This window comes from Larus michahellis, chromosome Z (assembly GCF_964199755.1).
Source record: "Larus michahellis chromosome Z, bLarMic1.1, whole genome shotgun sequence".
Lineage (NCBI taxonomy): Eukaryota > Metazoa > Chordata > Aves > Charadriiformes > Laridae > Larus > Larus michahellis.
Window position 1 is genome coordinate 40,994,674 of NC_133930.1, and position 18,144 is coordinate 41,012,817.

The 18,144-nt window shown below is 37.2% G+C and overlaps 1 protein-coding gene across 1 annotated transcript in view; it reads right to left on the minus strand.

The window, feature by feature from the left end:
- Window positions 1-18,144, minus strand: part of LOC141735875 (guanine nucleotide-binding protein G(q) subunit alpha-like) — a 137,262-nt gene that overhangs the window by 35,367 nt on the left and 83,751 nt on the right. Inside the window, exon 3 of the mRNA XM_074569280.1 lies at window positions 6,164-6,318. Within this exon, the coding sequence (XP_074425381.1) occupies window positions 6,164-6,318 (155 nt within the window). The remainder of the gene's footprint in view (window positions 1-6,163; window positions 6,319-18,144) is intronic.

Consider the following 18,144-nt stretch of genomic DNA (forward strand, 5'->3'; position numbering starts at 1 on the left):
AACATCACTGGTTTTTAATCTATACGGGGAGAATCAGAGTACAGGGGAAGAAGGATGGGAAAAAACTCAAGAAACTCTGCAAAGTTTGTTGTTTTAACATAAGGTTTGTAGAGGGATTTCAGTGTAACCACAGCTCTAAAAGCAAGGCTTACCAGCTGTATTTCGTATGCAAATGCTTTCACTGTGTTCAACCACATGTAAGACAGATACCACACGGCTGACTTTTTCCAAGTATGACAGTAACCATAAGCATTTACATCTTATCAACCCTAAAGCTCTCAGGTTTAATGCAAAGAAAAAAAAAAGTATTTTCTTTGAAGTTAGATAGTTCATAAGTATGATCCTCTACAAAATGTTCTCTCTCATACACATACTGTGATGGCACAAGTGAAAATAAAGCCCTAACCAAAGTCTAAAACTAAGACTAATTAGAAAAACTATTTAAGAAGATTTGATATATCTCTGTCCTTTGGAGCCTGGCTATTCTGGAAGTGGGTGGGGCTACCCTCCACACTGTTGTTGGGGTTTGGTGTTGTTTCGGGGGGTTGGAGCTTTTTTGTTTGCTTGTTTGTTTAGCAAAACACTGAACAGGATGATAAGAATGCCCCAAACTAGCAGTAATTTTGACCATGTGCCAAAAAACAAGCTTTGAAAGGGAGAAGCCTTTTTCTACATTTTTGGAAACGCATACAACTTGCTTGCCTTTCAACTCCATATATGCAAAATGTTAAAAGTTGCTGTAGCAGGATTTTTCCTACCTCACAGAGCTGCCAGAAAAACTGACACAAGCGTCCTCTTTGCCAACATGCAGCAGCACAGTAAATGGAATCAATTTTCAGTGTATGAACACAAGCCGTGAACAAAGCTAAGTGTAAACAAGTATTGGCCATGTTTTCAGAACTGCTGTAGAGGTTTGGATTTCTGAGCCTCTACATCACTGGTGAAAAGTTGCCACCTGTTTACCAGTTCCCTGAACTATCTAATCTTAATTTAAAGTAAACACAGTAAACCTAATATCTTTGCAGTGAGGTAGGAAGTAGTCTGCACTGTGTTCTTTTTATCCTTATCCCACCCAAACCCTACCTACCTGTCTCCCTCAATTTCCTACATGGCTGAAAGCCAACCTTAGCAAAGGCTAAAAAAAGCAAGTAATCAAATAGAAAAACATTTGTGCAAACTTTTCTTAATAGGAAAAATGGTTTAAAAATAATACAGATACTAAAAACATGTTCAGTACTGCATGAAAAAATGATCCTGAAAGAAATACGTACTGTACACTGCTTTATAGAACCCCACTTCCCTTTCTGAGTTTCCCTAGTTCTGTTGCATAATCTTCAGTTTTTCTATAGCACGCAGTGCTTTGGTATGCAGCAGATTTCATGTCCCATCTTTCTTCAGACCTTCCTTTTATATTTGAGGACTATATCTGGGGCACAAGATAGGGTTAGCCTGGTTCTGCTGCTAGTACTTGATCTTAATCTTCAGGCTTTAATTTTTATTTGCTGCTTTTATCTTACTGCAAACCGTACATGAGTAAGGCTGTGTAAACTGTGAATACATAAAAGCAGAATCTACCATTCTGCAACACGAATTGCCGCAAACACAGCTTTAGAACTTGCAAGTACATTTTTACAAATGAAGGGAAGAATCAATGAACTGCATGAAAATGTTTATTAAATAATGATGTGCTTATGTATCTTATAAATTATGAGTAGATGGTTTTCTCAGTCCCAACAAATGACTCTTACACAATTATGACATAGACAGTTACTCATAATTTGCTGTACAAGTGTCAGCCGCATAGCGGGTCTCAATTTAGGACAGTACTGGTCCTTCTGAAAGGCTCACACAGAAGCCTTATGGAATAAATGAATGAATATTCTGATTGCTAGAGGCAACACCAGCAAACAGAGAAAACTGCTGTAGTAAAAACTTAAGATTCATGCACTCATCTTTCCCCTTGTATGTCCCTAAACACATCCTGTTTAGCACACAGTAATTCCACTAAATGCACCTGTTTCAGAAGTGGAAGCAAAATGTTATTTTTAACAGACAAGTATGAAGGAATTAGTTTTTCAGCCGAAGTTACAAAAACTTCAAATGCAGATGGAATACTGTCATACAAAAATTAGCAAAAGACCAAAGCACTACAATTCAAGCAATGCTTTCACAAAAGGTGAAACATGAACTTTAACAGACATCATTGGGATTTGTCTCTTTCTTCCCTGTTAACAATCAGTGAGAGTCTGAAGATGTCCTCAGAGTCACACCCTGGAGCTCTTATTACATGGTAAAATACTGGAATCTGTATTTCTGTAATAACTGTCCAACTAACTCAGCTCACATGACCACAGGTATATGCATGGCTGTATAAGTGTTATGAACTAAGTTGTTAAAGGTGATAGCAAATGCAGAAACAAAAGCCTTAGGACTCTCATGTATGTATGAGAATGCCATGACACGTATGGCTAATAAAGCAGTGCATTAAATAATAACAAAGCGAGGTGTTAAATACCCACTGGCATAGCTAACACAGTGGGTAGGAACCTGAGGGAAAATTATATTTAATTACCTGAAGTGTTAGAAAACACAGCCATGGAAGGGAAACTAAACGGATATCCTCAGTGTTTGTGTAGCAACTAGAAAGTCCTTAGTTGGAGGTACACAATGACATAATACTTCCATTTTATGGGACCAGAGAAAGATGAAGTTTTTCTGGGACACTTTCAAGTTCTGAACACTTCCTACTTTTTCTTCATGAAGGGAAAGCCCTTAGTATCATTGCGGGGAAAAATGGTGATGAATCTCCACAAATTCTAGCTGCAACCCAAATTCTGTAAGTTGCCACATAAATGTGAAATGTTACTTATGACAACTGTTTCTCTTACTGACAACAGTAAGGCTGCTGTCTCTCCTTTCTTCAGGTTTTGAAAAGCCATGATATAATCAGACTGTTGACTGCTAACCTGTTTACATTTGGGTTAAGGTCTTGACACCCTGTACAGTACGTATTGAATGATCTCATCTCAACAGCTATCACTTAAGGCAACCCACAGTGTGGTGTTGGTTTACATCTGTCTCACACTGTGAGCAGTATTTAAAGGCAAGTGGTTTAGTGGTAAGTAAGTGGCTAAGTCACCCCATAATGTATACAGGAAGTGAATAACCTCTATTTACCTGACGTGCTCTTAACTTTACCACAGAGAAGTCTAGAAATGGCTTTTAAAAACAACATGCACACCCAACCTTTGGAGCATCCAATGGCAAGGGAAGAGAACAGAATGTATTTGCTCAGCCTCCAAGAGCTTCAAATCAACTCCCACGATACAGGAAATTATCTTAGATCCTACCCTCACCTCTTTTGGTAAACACACATCTGATGTACTCTTCCAGGTACTAGCAGTGGGTATAAAAACATCAAAAGTGTAGCTAACAACGACAAAGCAGGTCAAAAGATGCAGAAAGTACAGAAACATACAGGATATATTAGAAACTGTAAACAGGATTTAGAAACAACAGAAGAAACAGAGAATACAGAGGAACAGATCTAGGAACACAATGTGTAATAACATCGACAGATGAAAAAAAGCAATACAGGGAGCACGCTGAAAACACAGGGGAAAACCACTGAGAAGATGAGAGGCTCATGTGAAGCATGAATGAAGAACATGACACACACTGACACATATGCTATAAAATATTGACATATATGCTTACAAGGGATCTGGTGGACAACAAACCATTTCAGTTTACACATCAAGTCAGAAGAAATCACTAAGACTCACCAAGTCAACAGGTGAGTATTTTTGTCTTACTGCCTTGTAAATCCCAGTCGTAACTTTCAAGCACTTTGTTTTCTTGCTTTGTGACAGGGCTTTAAAGCTAGCAAATTTTCTTTGCATGTTTTATTGCTGAACATTGTATTTTTGAAACAATGTTTCTTTTGTGTCTTCTAATTGCTTTTACTGGACTTACATACCTGAAAAAACTCTACTTGCAAGCATAAATATATGAGAGGCTCTTCTAAAGGCTCGTATGCAGTGATTCACAATTCTAATTTAAAACAGATTTTGCAGAAACCCATAGTATGAACTGTAATAGATTTTAGACTATAATAGACTATAATAAAGTCACCAAATTTTCAAAAACTCAGGTTAAATTGCTAAACGTCTTGAGCTTGAAAAATAACCAATCAACTAGTAATTTACCTTTTGCAAGGCGATGTACTAGCAATTTGCTTCTATAGCTACTTAATGAATTATTCCCTACTATTTTTAATACTACTCAAAGGATCCACTATGGTGACAATTTAATTAGAACTAGGTCAAAACTATGGTGTTCAGCACAATCTGATCTGAAGTAGCATCAGATGATTATTTCCTACTTTGGAGAGTAAGTAATTCTATTTTTATCCTCTAAGGCAAGCACATGAAATACATACATTTATTTCAACTTTAAAAACAGTTTCACATCTGTTGTGGAAACAAGTTAGGACCTACAAATACAAGAAATTCAAAGTGTAAGACAAGCTCTGCTTCACCTTCTACTTATGCTTGTTGCTTATTTCAGTATGGAAACAGTATGAAAGTATACTCAGTAACTTGTCCCTGAAATTTTCACCATTTATGCACCCTGAAGTTTTTCACTTTTTCTTACCACTAAAACTTAAAACACAGTACAGTATCTTTGGGGAGAGTGAGAACCAAACAATACAAGAGAGATGCCACTGTGCTTTGTACCATTCTGCACCAAAATATGCATACACAAATGACAAAAGTGATAGGTTGGGAAGGTAATCAGCTCCACAGGGCAGCAAACTTCATAGGACAAGATGAACCCTATTCATGGAGCAAATATAGCAGGAGAATAACATGGTGTGGTGACAGCATAGGAGCAAATCTGAGGAGACCTCCACCATGCATTTGTAGCTCTTGAGATGCCTAAATTGCATCAGCGAAATACTACTAAGTTTGTCTTGACTAAATCACATATGAAGAGTTGTGCTCGATAAAAATCCCCAGACTATTGTGCAGATAAATGTCATCCCAGACCTCCCATGTCTATTGCCCTGTTCCAATAAGCTTAATGGGTGCTTCATGGTGCCCTTCTGTTCTTCTGTGCTTTTCTCAATAAGAGGCTTTCATTCATCTACCCCTGACAAATGGAGACTGGAACGATATCATCAGAATAATTTTCATAGCTAATACAAAAATTCATGTGGAGACCATGGAAGTTTTTGCCACAGCTTTAATAACTAACTATGCTGTATTTTTTAACGTTGGTCAACATCAAAAGGTCACCATCCCTTACCATCATCCATTTCTTTGACAATAGGTGAGAAATGTTATTTGAGCTATATATGCTACATTACTCAAGAGTAACTGAATTTCACGGAGTCAATCTTCAGGCAGTCCTCAAATTGCAATGTTAAATTTCACAGCACTATTTTACCAGATTCCTACCCCAGGAAACTAAAGGCATGACATTTCATAAACAGTTAGTCACATACGCATTGTTTATATTGTTGACCTATAACAAACAGGGTTTAACTTTAAAAGGCTCTTTCTGTTGTCTTCCTGGCAGCTGTATCCTTTAAAATTTAGGCTTTGTTTCCGTAAAAGTAGGCAGTTCAATATAATACAAGAACTTTTTCTTAGTATTATTCACCTCACCACTAGGAATGAAAAAGCAATCTGTGAGGGAAAAGGGGAAAACCTAGGAAAATAGGAGTTCTGGGGCATTACAATTTTTATGAATGGTACGTAGGTCTACCTTGATTGTACTTCCCAGTATTCACAACAGTCATACTACATGAACACATTTTTGTCCAGCTTGCATTTTTAAGTTGTATGTCAGAGGAGAGTAAGGGCTTCAACAGGTATAACAAAAGAAAACAAAACCATCAGTGATTAACTATCCTTATTTGGATCCTTACTTTAAGACTTCAAATGATCATAGACTGACACAAACACAGATATAATCCTAAACTACATTTACACCACTCCTTAAAGTCTCCTCTGAATTCAACTAAGTAAGTGTATATTCAGGTATGTTTGTGCTGCAACATGTACACAGACGTATAGCCTAAGAAGCTAAAAACTAAAAATTACTTTGTTAGAAACAGAAAATGATATATAGTTGTTTGTAGCCACCATGTACTTACTATTTAGTTGAATCTGATAATTGATACTCCCGTCGTCGATCATAACACTCCTGAATTCCAGGGTCATTCCATAAGCTTCTTATTGCATCTACATATGGGTTCTCGAAAGTTGACACCTTCTCTACATCGACTTCTCGAACTAACTGTGCATGAGCCTAATTCAAAACAAACAAAGTAAAATTTACTTCATTTTCTATGTCTGCAGACAGCTCCCATACAGTGAACACCATTAACACGAATAATTTTTCATATTGGCCATGACACCAATGTGTATTTGCCATTTGGAAAACCAAGTACCATGAAGAAGATTGTGAAAATGGAAAAAGGAGACAACAGTTATAGGGAGTTCCAAAAATGAAGGAAGAACATAAAAAAAATCTGACTGTTAAATGGAAATTGTATAGATTTCCATGGATCAGCACATTATTTACCTTTCACGCTAAAAGACACTGTTAAACAGAATACCTACCATCCATTCTACCAACTGAACCACTCATTAGCAACTGAACCTGGAACACGTGGACAACATAAGGACAGAAAAGACAGTAAAACAGCATAGATGGGTATTTTACCAAAATCTGTATTCATGTGAATGAACTTACTGATGGTGTAGGAAACAAAAAAGTACTGTTGATTTATTGGGGAAGAATTTAAATGGTGAATGAATAAGAATAAAGAAGAGTACTGAATAAATTATGAATGAATGATGACACAGTGTGTTCAAACAAATAGTGCGAAATATGGTACTATGACAGAAAGTGAATTAATAAACCTTATTTCAGACTATGCTTACTCCCATCTAGTATTATTTACATTCACATTAAAATTTGTATTTAATTAAGCTCATTTTAAAGAAAGCTTTCATTTTTAATTTTTCAGGTACAATCTTGGAGTACATAAAACATGCTTTTTAAACAATGCCTAGTTAACGAACTGGACAGATTCAGACGCTGATGGTAGCTGAGAGAATGGAAAGGAGGGAAGAAATCTGACTTTTAGAGAGATTGATAAAAAAAATTCTTAATGTTACCACAAATGTAACAAAGTTACTACTAAAAAAGAAAAGCAAGATTATTAGAAATTGTCTCTAGATCTGCCTCACAAGTCACAGGAGTGTTAAATGGCATACCCATACCATATTAACCAGACACAAACACATATTCATACGCCTTTACACATCCACAAGTGAAAAAATACACTTCAACTATCACTTCAATTCTGTGATTACTTGAAGAACACTCTCCTTCAAGTTAACAGGTTTTCTACAGCCAAATAATTCAGGCACAGTTTTCTTATGTACAAATTGTCCTTAAAAGAATTTGAAGGAAAAACAAAAATTTATTTTGTTCCAAGACACAAGAAGCTTCCCCTTTGAACCAAAACCACTGCCCTTTATCTTACTTATAGTACTTATTTGTTCGTTTGTTTTTCATTTTTTGTTCTCTGCTCTAAGGAAGTTTTCAATTTTACTATAAGGTGTTATTTAGGTGTACCATTTAATTTTAAGAGCGTTGTTTTAGAACAGTACGTCTCCAGAATGGGAAAGAGGGTAATTCTGAGGCAGAATTATATATTCTTATCACTCCCTTTAACCAAAACACAGTAGAACTATACATCTTCCAGCACATAAGGTCAGGATATAATGTTCAACCCACCTAAACACATGATATATGAAAAACGTGGTTTGCCATGTGTTTTTAAAACCTACAGTGGTCCCACAAGAATACACATCCTGATATTGCCGGGGTGAGGAAGAATGGATTTAAGACTTCAGGAAACGTATTTCTTCAATTTACTTTTGCAGAAATAGGAAAATTATGGGATTCCCAAAGATAGTTGGAGATACCTCAATCCTACACAACCTGCTTCAAGAGGGAAACACAACTGCCGAAACAGTTAAGAAAAAAGGCTCACACTTTCAAGACTCTGCTCTCTGGCGCTGCAGGACTACATTAGTTGTGGCTAGTATTTGCACAAGACTTCCTTTCCTTCAATAAGTTGACGTTACACTACTACAAAGTACTTGCTTTCTTTACGTATTTTTAAATTAAGCTGGGTTTTACTGATTTACTTAAAGTAGTGTTTTACTGAATTACCACAGTGGTTAACTATGGGAACAACAGCAGTTAGACGAATAAACTCAGGAAAAAACCCACTTGATGCCAAATATCCATTTCATCTTTCCAGTTATAGGAGGAACTAAATCAGTCATCTTTTTTCTGTAAAGCAGCATCAGTCTTCAGAATGAAACATTACCCAGGTCTCTGAGGAAAAGCTTAATCAACCAAAAATGCTTAAAAGAGTAATGTTGCTTTCTCTCCTCTTCTTTCTGCCTTTGTATGAAGCAAGAATGGCCACAGAGCATCTGAAAATCCTGGAAGTCTGAAAACTGGCCTGTTGTCTTCTCCTGGACAATTCATGACCTCATAGAAAATGGAAGGACAGAACAGCCAAAAAGCACAGCATGTTTTCCAATTGCCTGATTTGTGATAAACATGCAGGGTCAGGGAAGCCACTCTGAATTATGGATACATAAGGATGTTGCAGGAAAAGACAGAACTTTTCTATTTGTTTTATTAGCTTACTTATTTACATGTCCCTCTCCTGTGAAGAGCACGTACCACTGAGGGTACGGAGTAGAGGTGATAAACACCCCAAAAGTCTCAAGCTGCCACAGGCTACTGTTGTCCTGTTACTGAACTGAATTACAAGTCAGAAACTGCTAGCAAGCCTGAATTTTCTCTCAGAAAAACAGTGCAACAGGATTTCAGACCTAGCTGACAGACAGATAACGAAAAACTAGATTAAACAGCAGATACTTAAGAAATAAATCATCTGCTTGCTGACAAATGCCTGCCAATAGTAGCTCTTTTGTGAAGCCCCCAAAAGACTGAACTAATTTTAATGGACTGACTGACAATGAAGGCAAAATACAGTGAAGAACTACCTTATTGTATTGTTATACTGTTAGTTATTTTTATTGCTAAAAAACACTCACAGACTAGCTTTGTTTGAAATCACATCATAAGGCGAAGTGGGAAAAAGAGAACCTTATCAACACAATTAGAATGGAAAAGATTCTAAAGTAAATCTAATAATAATAATATCACTTTCCTTAAGCAATGTCTTTAGCTTCTGAATATATGAGTGAAAGCTAAATTTTCGATCTCATGCATGAAGCAAGTTCCATTTTTCCACAGCAGTTATTTAAAAAAAGCTGGGACCTACCTGGACAGCATATTTAGTAGAGTTAATTTCCAAGAATTTCATGTGCAAATATCCAAAATTATAACACTCAAAAAATTATGGAAAATCTCAAAATACAGATTTGAAATCACTCCTGATCCACAACGTTTATAATTTAACTGATAGCCAAGCAGCTCTCTGCCTATTCTACCATGCAATTTTCTTGTATTTATATTATCATATTAAATGCAGATGCAGCTGTAACTGTTCATGAACAAGCCTTATATGTTCCTGCCTAAAAAACATGCCACAAGTTACATTAAACATCTCTAATTTAGAATGTTTTACATTTTGTTAAAACATGGTAAGACATTACTTATTTTACATACGTATTCCAAAATCTCAACCACAGAAAGACAGCGCCACAGCGGCTTTCAGTAATTGCAATGGTTTCTGGTAGGGTGAACTTAGTGCATAAACTAAGTATGTGTATTGTAACACTTAAAGAATGAGAATGCTGCAGCTGTCAATCCGTATGTCCTGTAGTCATTTACACATAAGGCAGCCAGAGCCTCACAAACCTGTCCTCACCACAGCTCCACTTGCAACTTGAAGATATGCACAGCTATGCAGGCACAAAGGGAGAAATAAGGTAGCGTAATAGCTTCTTCATGCTTTCGCAGTGAAAGGGCAAAACCTCAGTTGGGTAAACTGAACTCCCATTAGAATTTCAGACTCATTTACACAGAGCCATTTCACTGCAAATGAGCATGCACACAGAGAGTTCTAGTCCATAATATGACATGCAATAACATCAATATAGTGCCTATATACTATATTGTACACTACCACTAAGTTTTACTACCCTCCTGACGTAATGTATTCCAACAATCTTGGCATCTCTCTGCCCAAATGGGATAACTTGTGGACTCTATAATCACCTCAGTAATGCTCTCACTGGGCTGATCAAACGTTTGCAACACAAGACAAACCCTCAAATAAAAATAGTGCATACACGTTACACATACGATTACAGCATTACACAGCCTTCATTGACTTCTCATCACTAAACCATCCTTTAATGGTTCACAACAAATCTGTGAAAGAAGTAATATAGGGAATAAACAAAGGGTAGCTCTGAAGGCAAACTGTTCCGTGCAATTGCATGCAACTTCTGAGGAACCGCTCAAAAATCTTACAGATATAGATGGCCTAGAAGATGACACATAATTATAGTATGCTGGAGCATGTGTTCTCTGTCATGGAAGTCTTAATTACCAAAGTATCTCCAATGCTTTGCCGGAGTCTGGTATACCAGGCAATTTTCCAGGCATATAATGCCATTTCAGATATAGTGGCATTTCAGAGACTTCAGACTTGGTGAAAATTACAGATATAAGTCTGTTTTTCAAATGCAAAGTGAAATTGAAATGTGTTCTAATCTTTAAAATTATCTGACTACATCTAATTACTAACATCACAGTGATTTCTAAGCCTCTTTTATTCTCTGTGCTCCCGGTCTGAGAAGGGAGAACAGCTAAAACCAGAAATACCTGTGACTGGAAGGGACAGAGGACCTTCTCACTCCCTCTCTTGGCTACACAGATCTAAGCTCCATAGGAGATAACATCTTTTCAATTGCCCTATGTTCTCTCTGATGACAGAAGTGAAAGAGAGAAACAGAAATTTCAACTTCCGATTTTAGCTCTTCATTCTCCCCTTATCTTTTTCACTAGATCTAGTTACTTAATTTTTAGATATAAAATATAATATGCTCTATATAGTATCTGAACTGTTAAACAAAAATGATAGCCTCTTTTATCCTCTTTTTTAAAAGTTTCGTAACTCTAACTCTTCAAGCAGATCCTCAAGATTTCTAGGGGACTTTTGCTACTTTCTTTCTTAGGTAACATTTTTATGAGGTCAGATCGTTTTAAGCATTACAGCTTTGCCTGTTAATAACTGCATAGGCTGTTACAGTCTTCAAATATTGCTATGGCTAGGAAAGCTGAGCTGGAAGATCACATCAATGTCCAAAAACTGAACAGTGGGTTGTAAAGACCTATTCCAAACCCCATCATACTTAGTATTTATTCTTGAGTGTGTGGCATGGCACATTTGCAATGGAATATAAATTAGGCACTTTCACATCTCCTGCTGGTAATAAATGTAGCACCCTAGCTGAAATTTTTACACACTGGTCCTGAAATTGGGTAGCTAGCAAATACTGTCTTGACACATGCTGTAAAAATCTGTCATTTTTGCTGTTGAGGATCCCATTCAGAAACCACCAGAAACCACTTTACTCCCTGGACAACACTTTTATTTTGCAGAGTTGGGCAAATTCTGCTGACTTTCAGAAACCTCTTTATGGATGAGCCAACCACTGTATCTTTTCCAACTGCTTTAGCAATTCACTTCCACATAATTGGTTTTGTCTTGCTGGGAGGCTAGATTTTCTGCCCTGAAACTGCGTAAAATAATCTGCCTAAACATCCACTCGATTACATTCACTTTTGCTAATTCTAATTGTGAACAACAGCATTCACTTCTTTAAATACAGAATTCAATTATACACATTTAACTGCTTGATTAGGGCTGTATCACATTAATTCAGCAAGTTTGGTTTGTTTTCCAGGCTTTGTCTAATTTTGCTTTGAAGAAAACAGAGCAACAAGTAAAATACAGGCCACATAAGTAAAGAGAGATCCAAAGCACTGGATTACAAAATTACTTTACTACTAGATTTAAAAATGAAAGAGTCCCAGAACGTCATGTTTTAACTTGTTTTCCAAATGTTACTTTTATTTGCAAATTTTCAAAGGTTTTCAAGCAGGTGTCAAAATTCTGGGATTAATATCTTCATTCAGATACATCCTTAAGATTTCGAAGGAAGTAGTGCAAAGTATCTGCTGAAGTTCTGAAACAGTTCAAAACTAATTCTAGCATTTGAGTTCTAACATTGATAAGCTGAACATAAAACTAAATCCAAACTTTTCCTTGTGGACATAGTCACTAGCAACAATTTACATCCTCGTGAAGTCCTCACAATTAATAATAGCCAAGCCCAAGCGTGTAAAACCTTAACCTAGTAATGAAACCTATTTTCAAATTTAATTTAAATCTGCAATAACAGAAACTAACAAAAACACTGCAGATCTGAACCAGTGTAAGCAGGAATAGGCAACAAAATCCCCCTCACAACCGTTTTTGTAGCTAACACGAATTATCCAAATTACTGCTGTATCTACATAAAGATCATATTATCAACAAATGTTTTCAAGAACACATTCAAGCATATATATACAATCATGTTTACTGAAAAATATCCATGCCCTAGGCTTTTCTTTCTTTTTTTTTTTTTCCTGAGGACCACTTTTACTCTGAGATCTTCAAACAAATATTGTGCAGTAATCCTACAAATAACGAACCTACATAGATGTAAGAAAATATACCATTGTTTCTTGAGCTACCTAAACCAGTTCATATACACACAGCAAAAATCTGAACTACTGGAATGCTTTTTAGTGTTACTCCAATTGAAAATCCAGGTTAAGTGTCACTGAATCTACTGCATCAAGCGTACATGCCGTAAATACAGAGGCGGGAGGGGGTGTATTGCATCTGGTAAACTCAAAGAACTCTCTCTATAAACTGGTATAAACTGGGACAGACTTAAGAGTGGTTTTTAACAGCAGTGAGCAGAGAATAATGCCAGCCTTAGAGTCAGGGACACACTTTCCATTTCACCACAGTTCCTCATCATGCACGTGGTTCAATAAGATGTGCCTGACGAGCTTGTCAAGAGGGAACAGTATTCAAAGTATTGGACCATGTGATAACAAACCAAAAGAGCCCCCTCACAATCTTTCATGAAAAGCATCTTCCACTTGCTTTGTCCACAGAAAAATAATTTTTTAAAAAAGGATGTGGAAATCAGAAGGGGTTAAAAAAAACCCACCACCAAAAAATTCAACTGCCAGTCTCTCTATATTGATTTCTCAAGAAGCTAGGATAAATCACTGAAACTTTTAACTAGTCCTTCTCCTACTTTACATGCATCAGAGGTTTTAAGAGCTTTATAGCAGGCTTCATGCCGTAGCATCTGTTTTTGAAGAACAGTGCTCAATAACAGCATTGCAAATAATGGGAAATTATTTCCGCAGTAATATTTTTGTATAGTGGTACAGTTGAATTTTCTTGAAAAGAATGCTACATAAATATCAACATGCTGAAATTTTCATTCCATTTTCAAGCAAAATAACTGGCTGTACTTCATAACCCTGCAAGAATACACTACCTCAGTTAACCATTGCAATACAACAGTAAGTGGATTAAAAAAAATAAAAGGACGTTTCACTATGTGAATTCTCACTTAAGAAGCGTACAGATGCACAGCACTCCTGCTGGGCCTCACTCGTGTATAAAGCCTGAATGAATCTTGCACGACAGACATTTTTAAGGATCAGAGGAATAGCAGATTTGCTTGGCTTCACGGATTCAAACAGCTAGTACTGAAAACAGTGTACACCTCTTCACAGAGTAGAGGTTACAGCCAGTTGATTGAGGCAATTCAGAAATTAAGCCACCTTTGCCTACACAAAGCAACTGCAGAAGTTTCACAGCATTTACAATCTAGGGAAGAACCTATGGTGAATACAGGACAGGCACAGGGAAACAGCAGGTTCTTTTTAAGGGAATCATGTCATCACATCTCCATTTCAATTCAGAAAAGGAAGTATTACATAGAATCATCATCGAATAGTTAGAGTTGGAAGGGACCTTAAAGATCACCTAGTTCCAACCCCCTGCCCTGGGCAGGGACACCTCCCACTAGACCAGGCTGCTCAAAGCCCCATCCAGCCTGGCTTGAACACCTCCAGGGATGGGGCCTCAACAGATTCTCTGGGCAAGGCCGCTATAAGGTCTCCCTGGAGCCTCCTCTTCTCCAGGCTGAACAAGCGCAACTCTCTCAGCCTGTCCTCACAGCATAGGTGCTCCAGCTCCCTGGTCATCTTCGTGGCCCTCCTCCAGACATGAAGAATAATCCTGTACCAAAATCTATCATATCAAGTTTCACAATTACAATTCATAAATTTAAAAAAAAAAAAAAAGGCACCACAAAGAAAAGCATTTAGTGTCTGTATTTTTAAGCCATACTTTCTCTTATTTTTAAAGGAGAAGAGTGCCCTCTGCTGACTAACACATAACAGCAAAGGCAGATATTTCAAACTGGTATTTCTAGAAATATCAGAGGACTGGGAGGGTCCCTTTCAAAATAATGAATGATTCCAGTAGGAATTTTCCTCTGCAAAAATTGCAGCTAATTTAAATGGTTGCATTTGTGTGTTGTCCAACCAAGAAGATTGTCTTTCTAAACAATTACCTCATTTCTTGGAAGTAAGCTCTGAAAATGAGCTTCGGACTTACCATAGGCATGCAAAGCTACCCTATCACCTACTTCTTTCGAGTGCGCTCCTTAATCCCTTTACGTCTAGAGTAATGAATCGGCAGGAATGAAGTAAGGGGGCAAAATGTAATCTCAGATGAAAACCTGTTGTTTAGAACAGGGTCACACAAGAATGAATTTAGCCCCAAGATGTTAAAGATAGCAACCCAACATTATTTTCTCTGGAGAAACCACAGACATATTATACCACGGTGATGAGTAACTATTTGAAACATGCCTTGAGGGAGAATTAAAAAAAGTTTTATGCCATGTGTGACCTAAAAAAGTGATAGCTTCTTTATAAATTAGGTACAATCTTCTCATTCCTAGAAATATACCGTATTTCTGCTGGCTCAAATCAGACACCAAGATGAGCTTATTTAAAGAAGGACAGCAAAGCACTGCTGACTCCTCTTTCAAGGCTTCAGGCAAAATACCAGACTCCTGAAACATGCTGCCAATTTTTATCATTAGGAAGAAAAACCAGTAAAACACAACATCTTTCCTACACAGAAATCACAGAATCGAGTTTTATACAAGTAAGACCTTGAAAAGCTTCTTCCTTTGCTGCCTGGTGTTTGTAGAACTGATTCATAGTCTGACAACCTAATTAATATGTATTTTTAAATTACTAATTTTGTTTACTAACTATTCAGTATTTACAGGGAGAGGTCACATTAGGCTTTTTAACAACGATTTGGGAAGGCTTATTTATCTGCCAAAGCACAAATGGATTATCCTCCCAAGACATTAGCCAAAATAAGACACGGTACTTATAAATGTACCATTAGTCATCAAATGAGGGGAAACAGGTTTTTGGAGGGGTTTGTTTGTTTGCTTGTCATTTGTATTCAGTAATCTAATTGGTTTACAAAAGCCTGTGTTTTCAGGCAAGAGTTAAATCTATGTGAAGGAAAGCAAAACTGAGGGCTTTTATGAATTAACTTTTATTAAATTCTATCTGGAAGAAGCTTCTGGAAAATGGATAAGATGGGTAGAAAAGTGGCAACACAGTCTGTTGAGAAAAACCATGCATCCTCATTATCAGCACAGGAAGATTTCCATACTCAGTCACCTAATCCTGCTGTGCAATATACTCTCGAGATTCTCCAGGACACAGCAAGGAGACAAAGTTCTAGGGACAAAGTCAACAGCACGTACTGATGTATCACATCAAGTCTCCTGGAGTCAACAGATTCTACTTTGCCACTTATTTCCAAATCTACCCTCTTATTAATTTTTTTTCAGAAATGCCCAAGGCAGCTCCCCAGAAAGTCTTAAAGACAAATTTATCAAGTTAACTTAGGGAAGCTGTTGGTGTAGAAAAGACAGGCTGTTTTTGTTACATTCTGCTATCCAGAAAAATTGCGTATTAATAGGCCTTATCTACCCTGATCACAAATACTACGAGAGACAGGCAACTACTTAGAAAATCAGCATGCAGCTACCACACATGCACAAACAAACATTTTGATTTAGAATTACAGTGTTAAGGCAAATGCTGATATTAAGATGGAACTAGATGGTTAAGAAAAACAGACTGTAATTAGTCTTTTAAAACAGAAGATATCATTAATTCATCTTAAGAAACAAGAAAGGATTTTGTTGAAAAAGCCAGCAAAGCACTATTGCCCTGACCAAGTACTAACTAATGTTAGCAACATTTCTGTTCTCCTCAGTGGGCTTTAAACTCCCTCTCAATATGAAAATGACCATAATTCCCTTTTTGGACAGGGTAGATAAGTATTTTGATTCAGACTTCTGGCCTAAAATGAACCACGAATTGGATTGGAATGTGAATAATATTTAGCTTCACTGGATAATTATAGTAGTTTGACTTCACGTAATCACCCCACCTACAGAACACATCTCAGACCAGGAACACTTCTGCATGTTTGTAGGTGGGCCAGGACATTATTAATCAAATTAAAGAGAGCACAGCTTGGGGGGGGGTGAGGGGAATGTGCGGGGTTAGGGATGGAGGGAGGAATTAGAAGAGGCTTTACAGCAGTTTTGCAGCCACCCAACACTTTCTTTGGAAGTGCTGATCACTAAATTGTCTGCAAAAGCCCCACAGCCCCACAGTCAATCTTAATGTGCGATGACAGTTAGTGACCTGACAGCCCACGGAGCCACAGTCAGCACCTGGCAGCCTGTGCATTTGGGTATGCAACCACTGCTGTCATTAAACAACCCCTGCAGCCTAACATACAAAGTAGCAGGAGGCTTGTGCCGGACGATACGCTCTCCGTCCATCGGCACGATCAGAAATCCTACTTGGAAATGTTATCAGAAGGTAAAATTTTAAAAGACTGGGAAGTTGGAGAATACATGGTAAGGACATGGCTCTGACACCTCCTTTTTACGTTGGTGCACTTCACGCTATTATTTTTATGCTGTAACTAGTACATATTTTCAAATGACTGATTTAAATGATAGATTTAGTTAAAAAGGTCAAGACTGAGCAGATAGAAGGGACCATTAATGATGCACGCTAACTGTGTAGTTACAGGACGGAGCACGGAATTTCCCTTATAATAAAATCTAAATTTTATGGTCAAAACACAATCATATATTGGTTCAGACACCAACATAACTATGTTGGAGCACCTCCTATTCTGTAGAAGTACTGTCAGTTGCAACCTCTGTCATGCTGTCAAAATTGTTTTTAACCAAAATCCACTGGCTGTGGATTACAACGGATTTACAGTAGCTGAGTAATTCACTGCACTGGTGTTACGCTGGTGAATTACTTCTAACTGTTTAATAAAATAATAAAAATCACTTAGTGGAAAGCTAGGAAATTCACAGTTCAAAGAAAATACCAAATTTTCTCTTATTTGTGGCATGGGACAAAGGAACTCCAGAACTCATGATTTCCAGAAGATCTCAGTGCTGTTTCCCCTGCATCTTCTTTCTTTCAATAATTTCCTTCTACAGCACACTAGTTGCTGTAACTGTTAAACTGCTGCATATTGATCTGTTTTAAATTTTAGAATATGGCTTTAACAAAAAAAAATATCTTAGAAAATAGGGTATCAAATTCTGCTATGAGATTTTTCCATGCAGTGATCAGTCCTTTTTTTCTTTGGTCACAAATTGCAAATAGTCTTCCTCGTTATTTTTCAAAATTCAGGTTTTCACAATACAGAAAAATCTTCCTTAGTTAGGGGCTCTGTGATGGAGAAAGCTACCAGAATACCCAGGGGACCCAGTAATTCAGCACCAGGAGAAGTATTTATCCAAAGGCAAATTTGGATCAGCAATCACATTTACCTTTCACAAACCACTAATCACAGAGCAGTAAAATCATTCCATTCTATAAGGGGAAAAAAGTAAGACACCA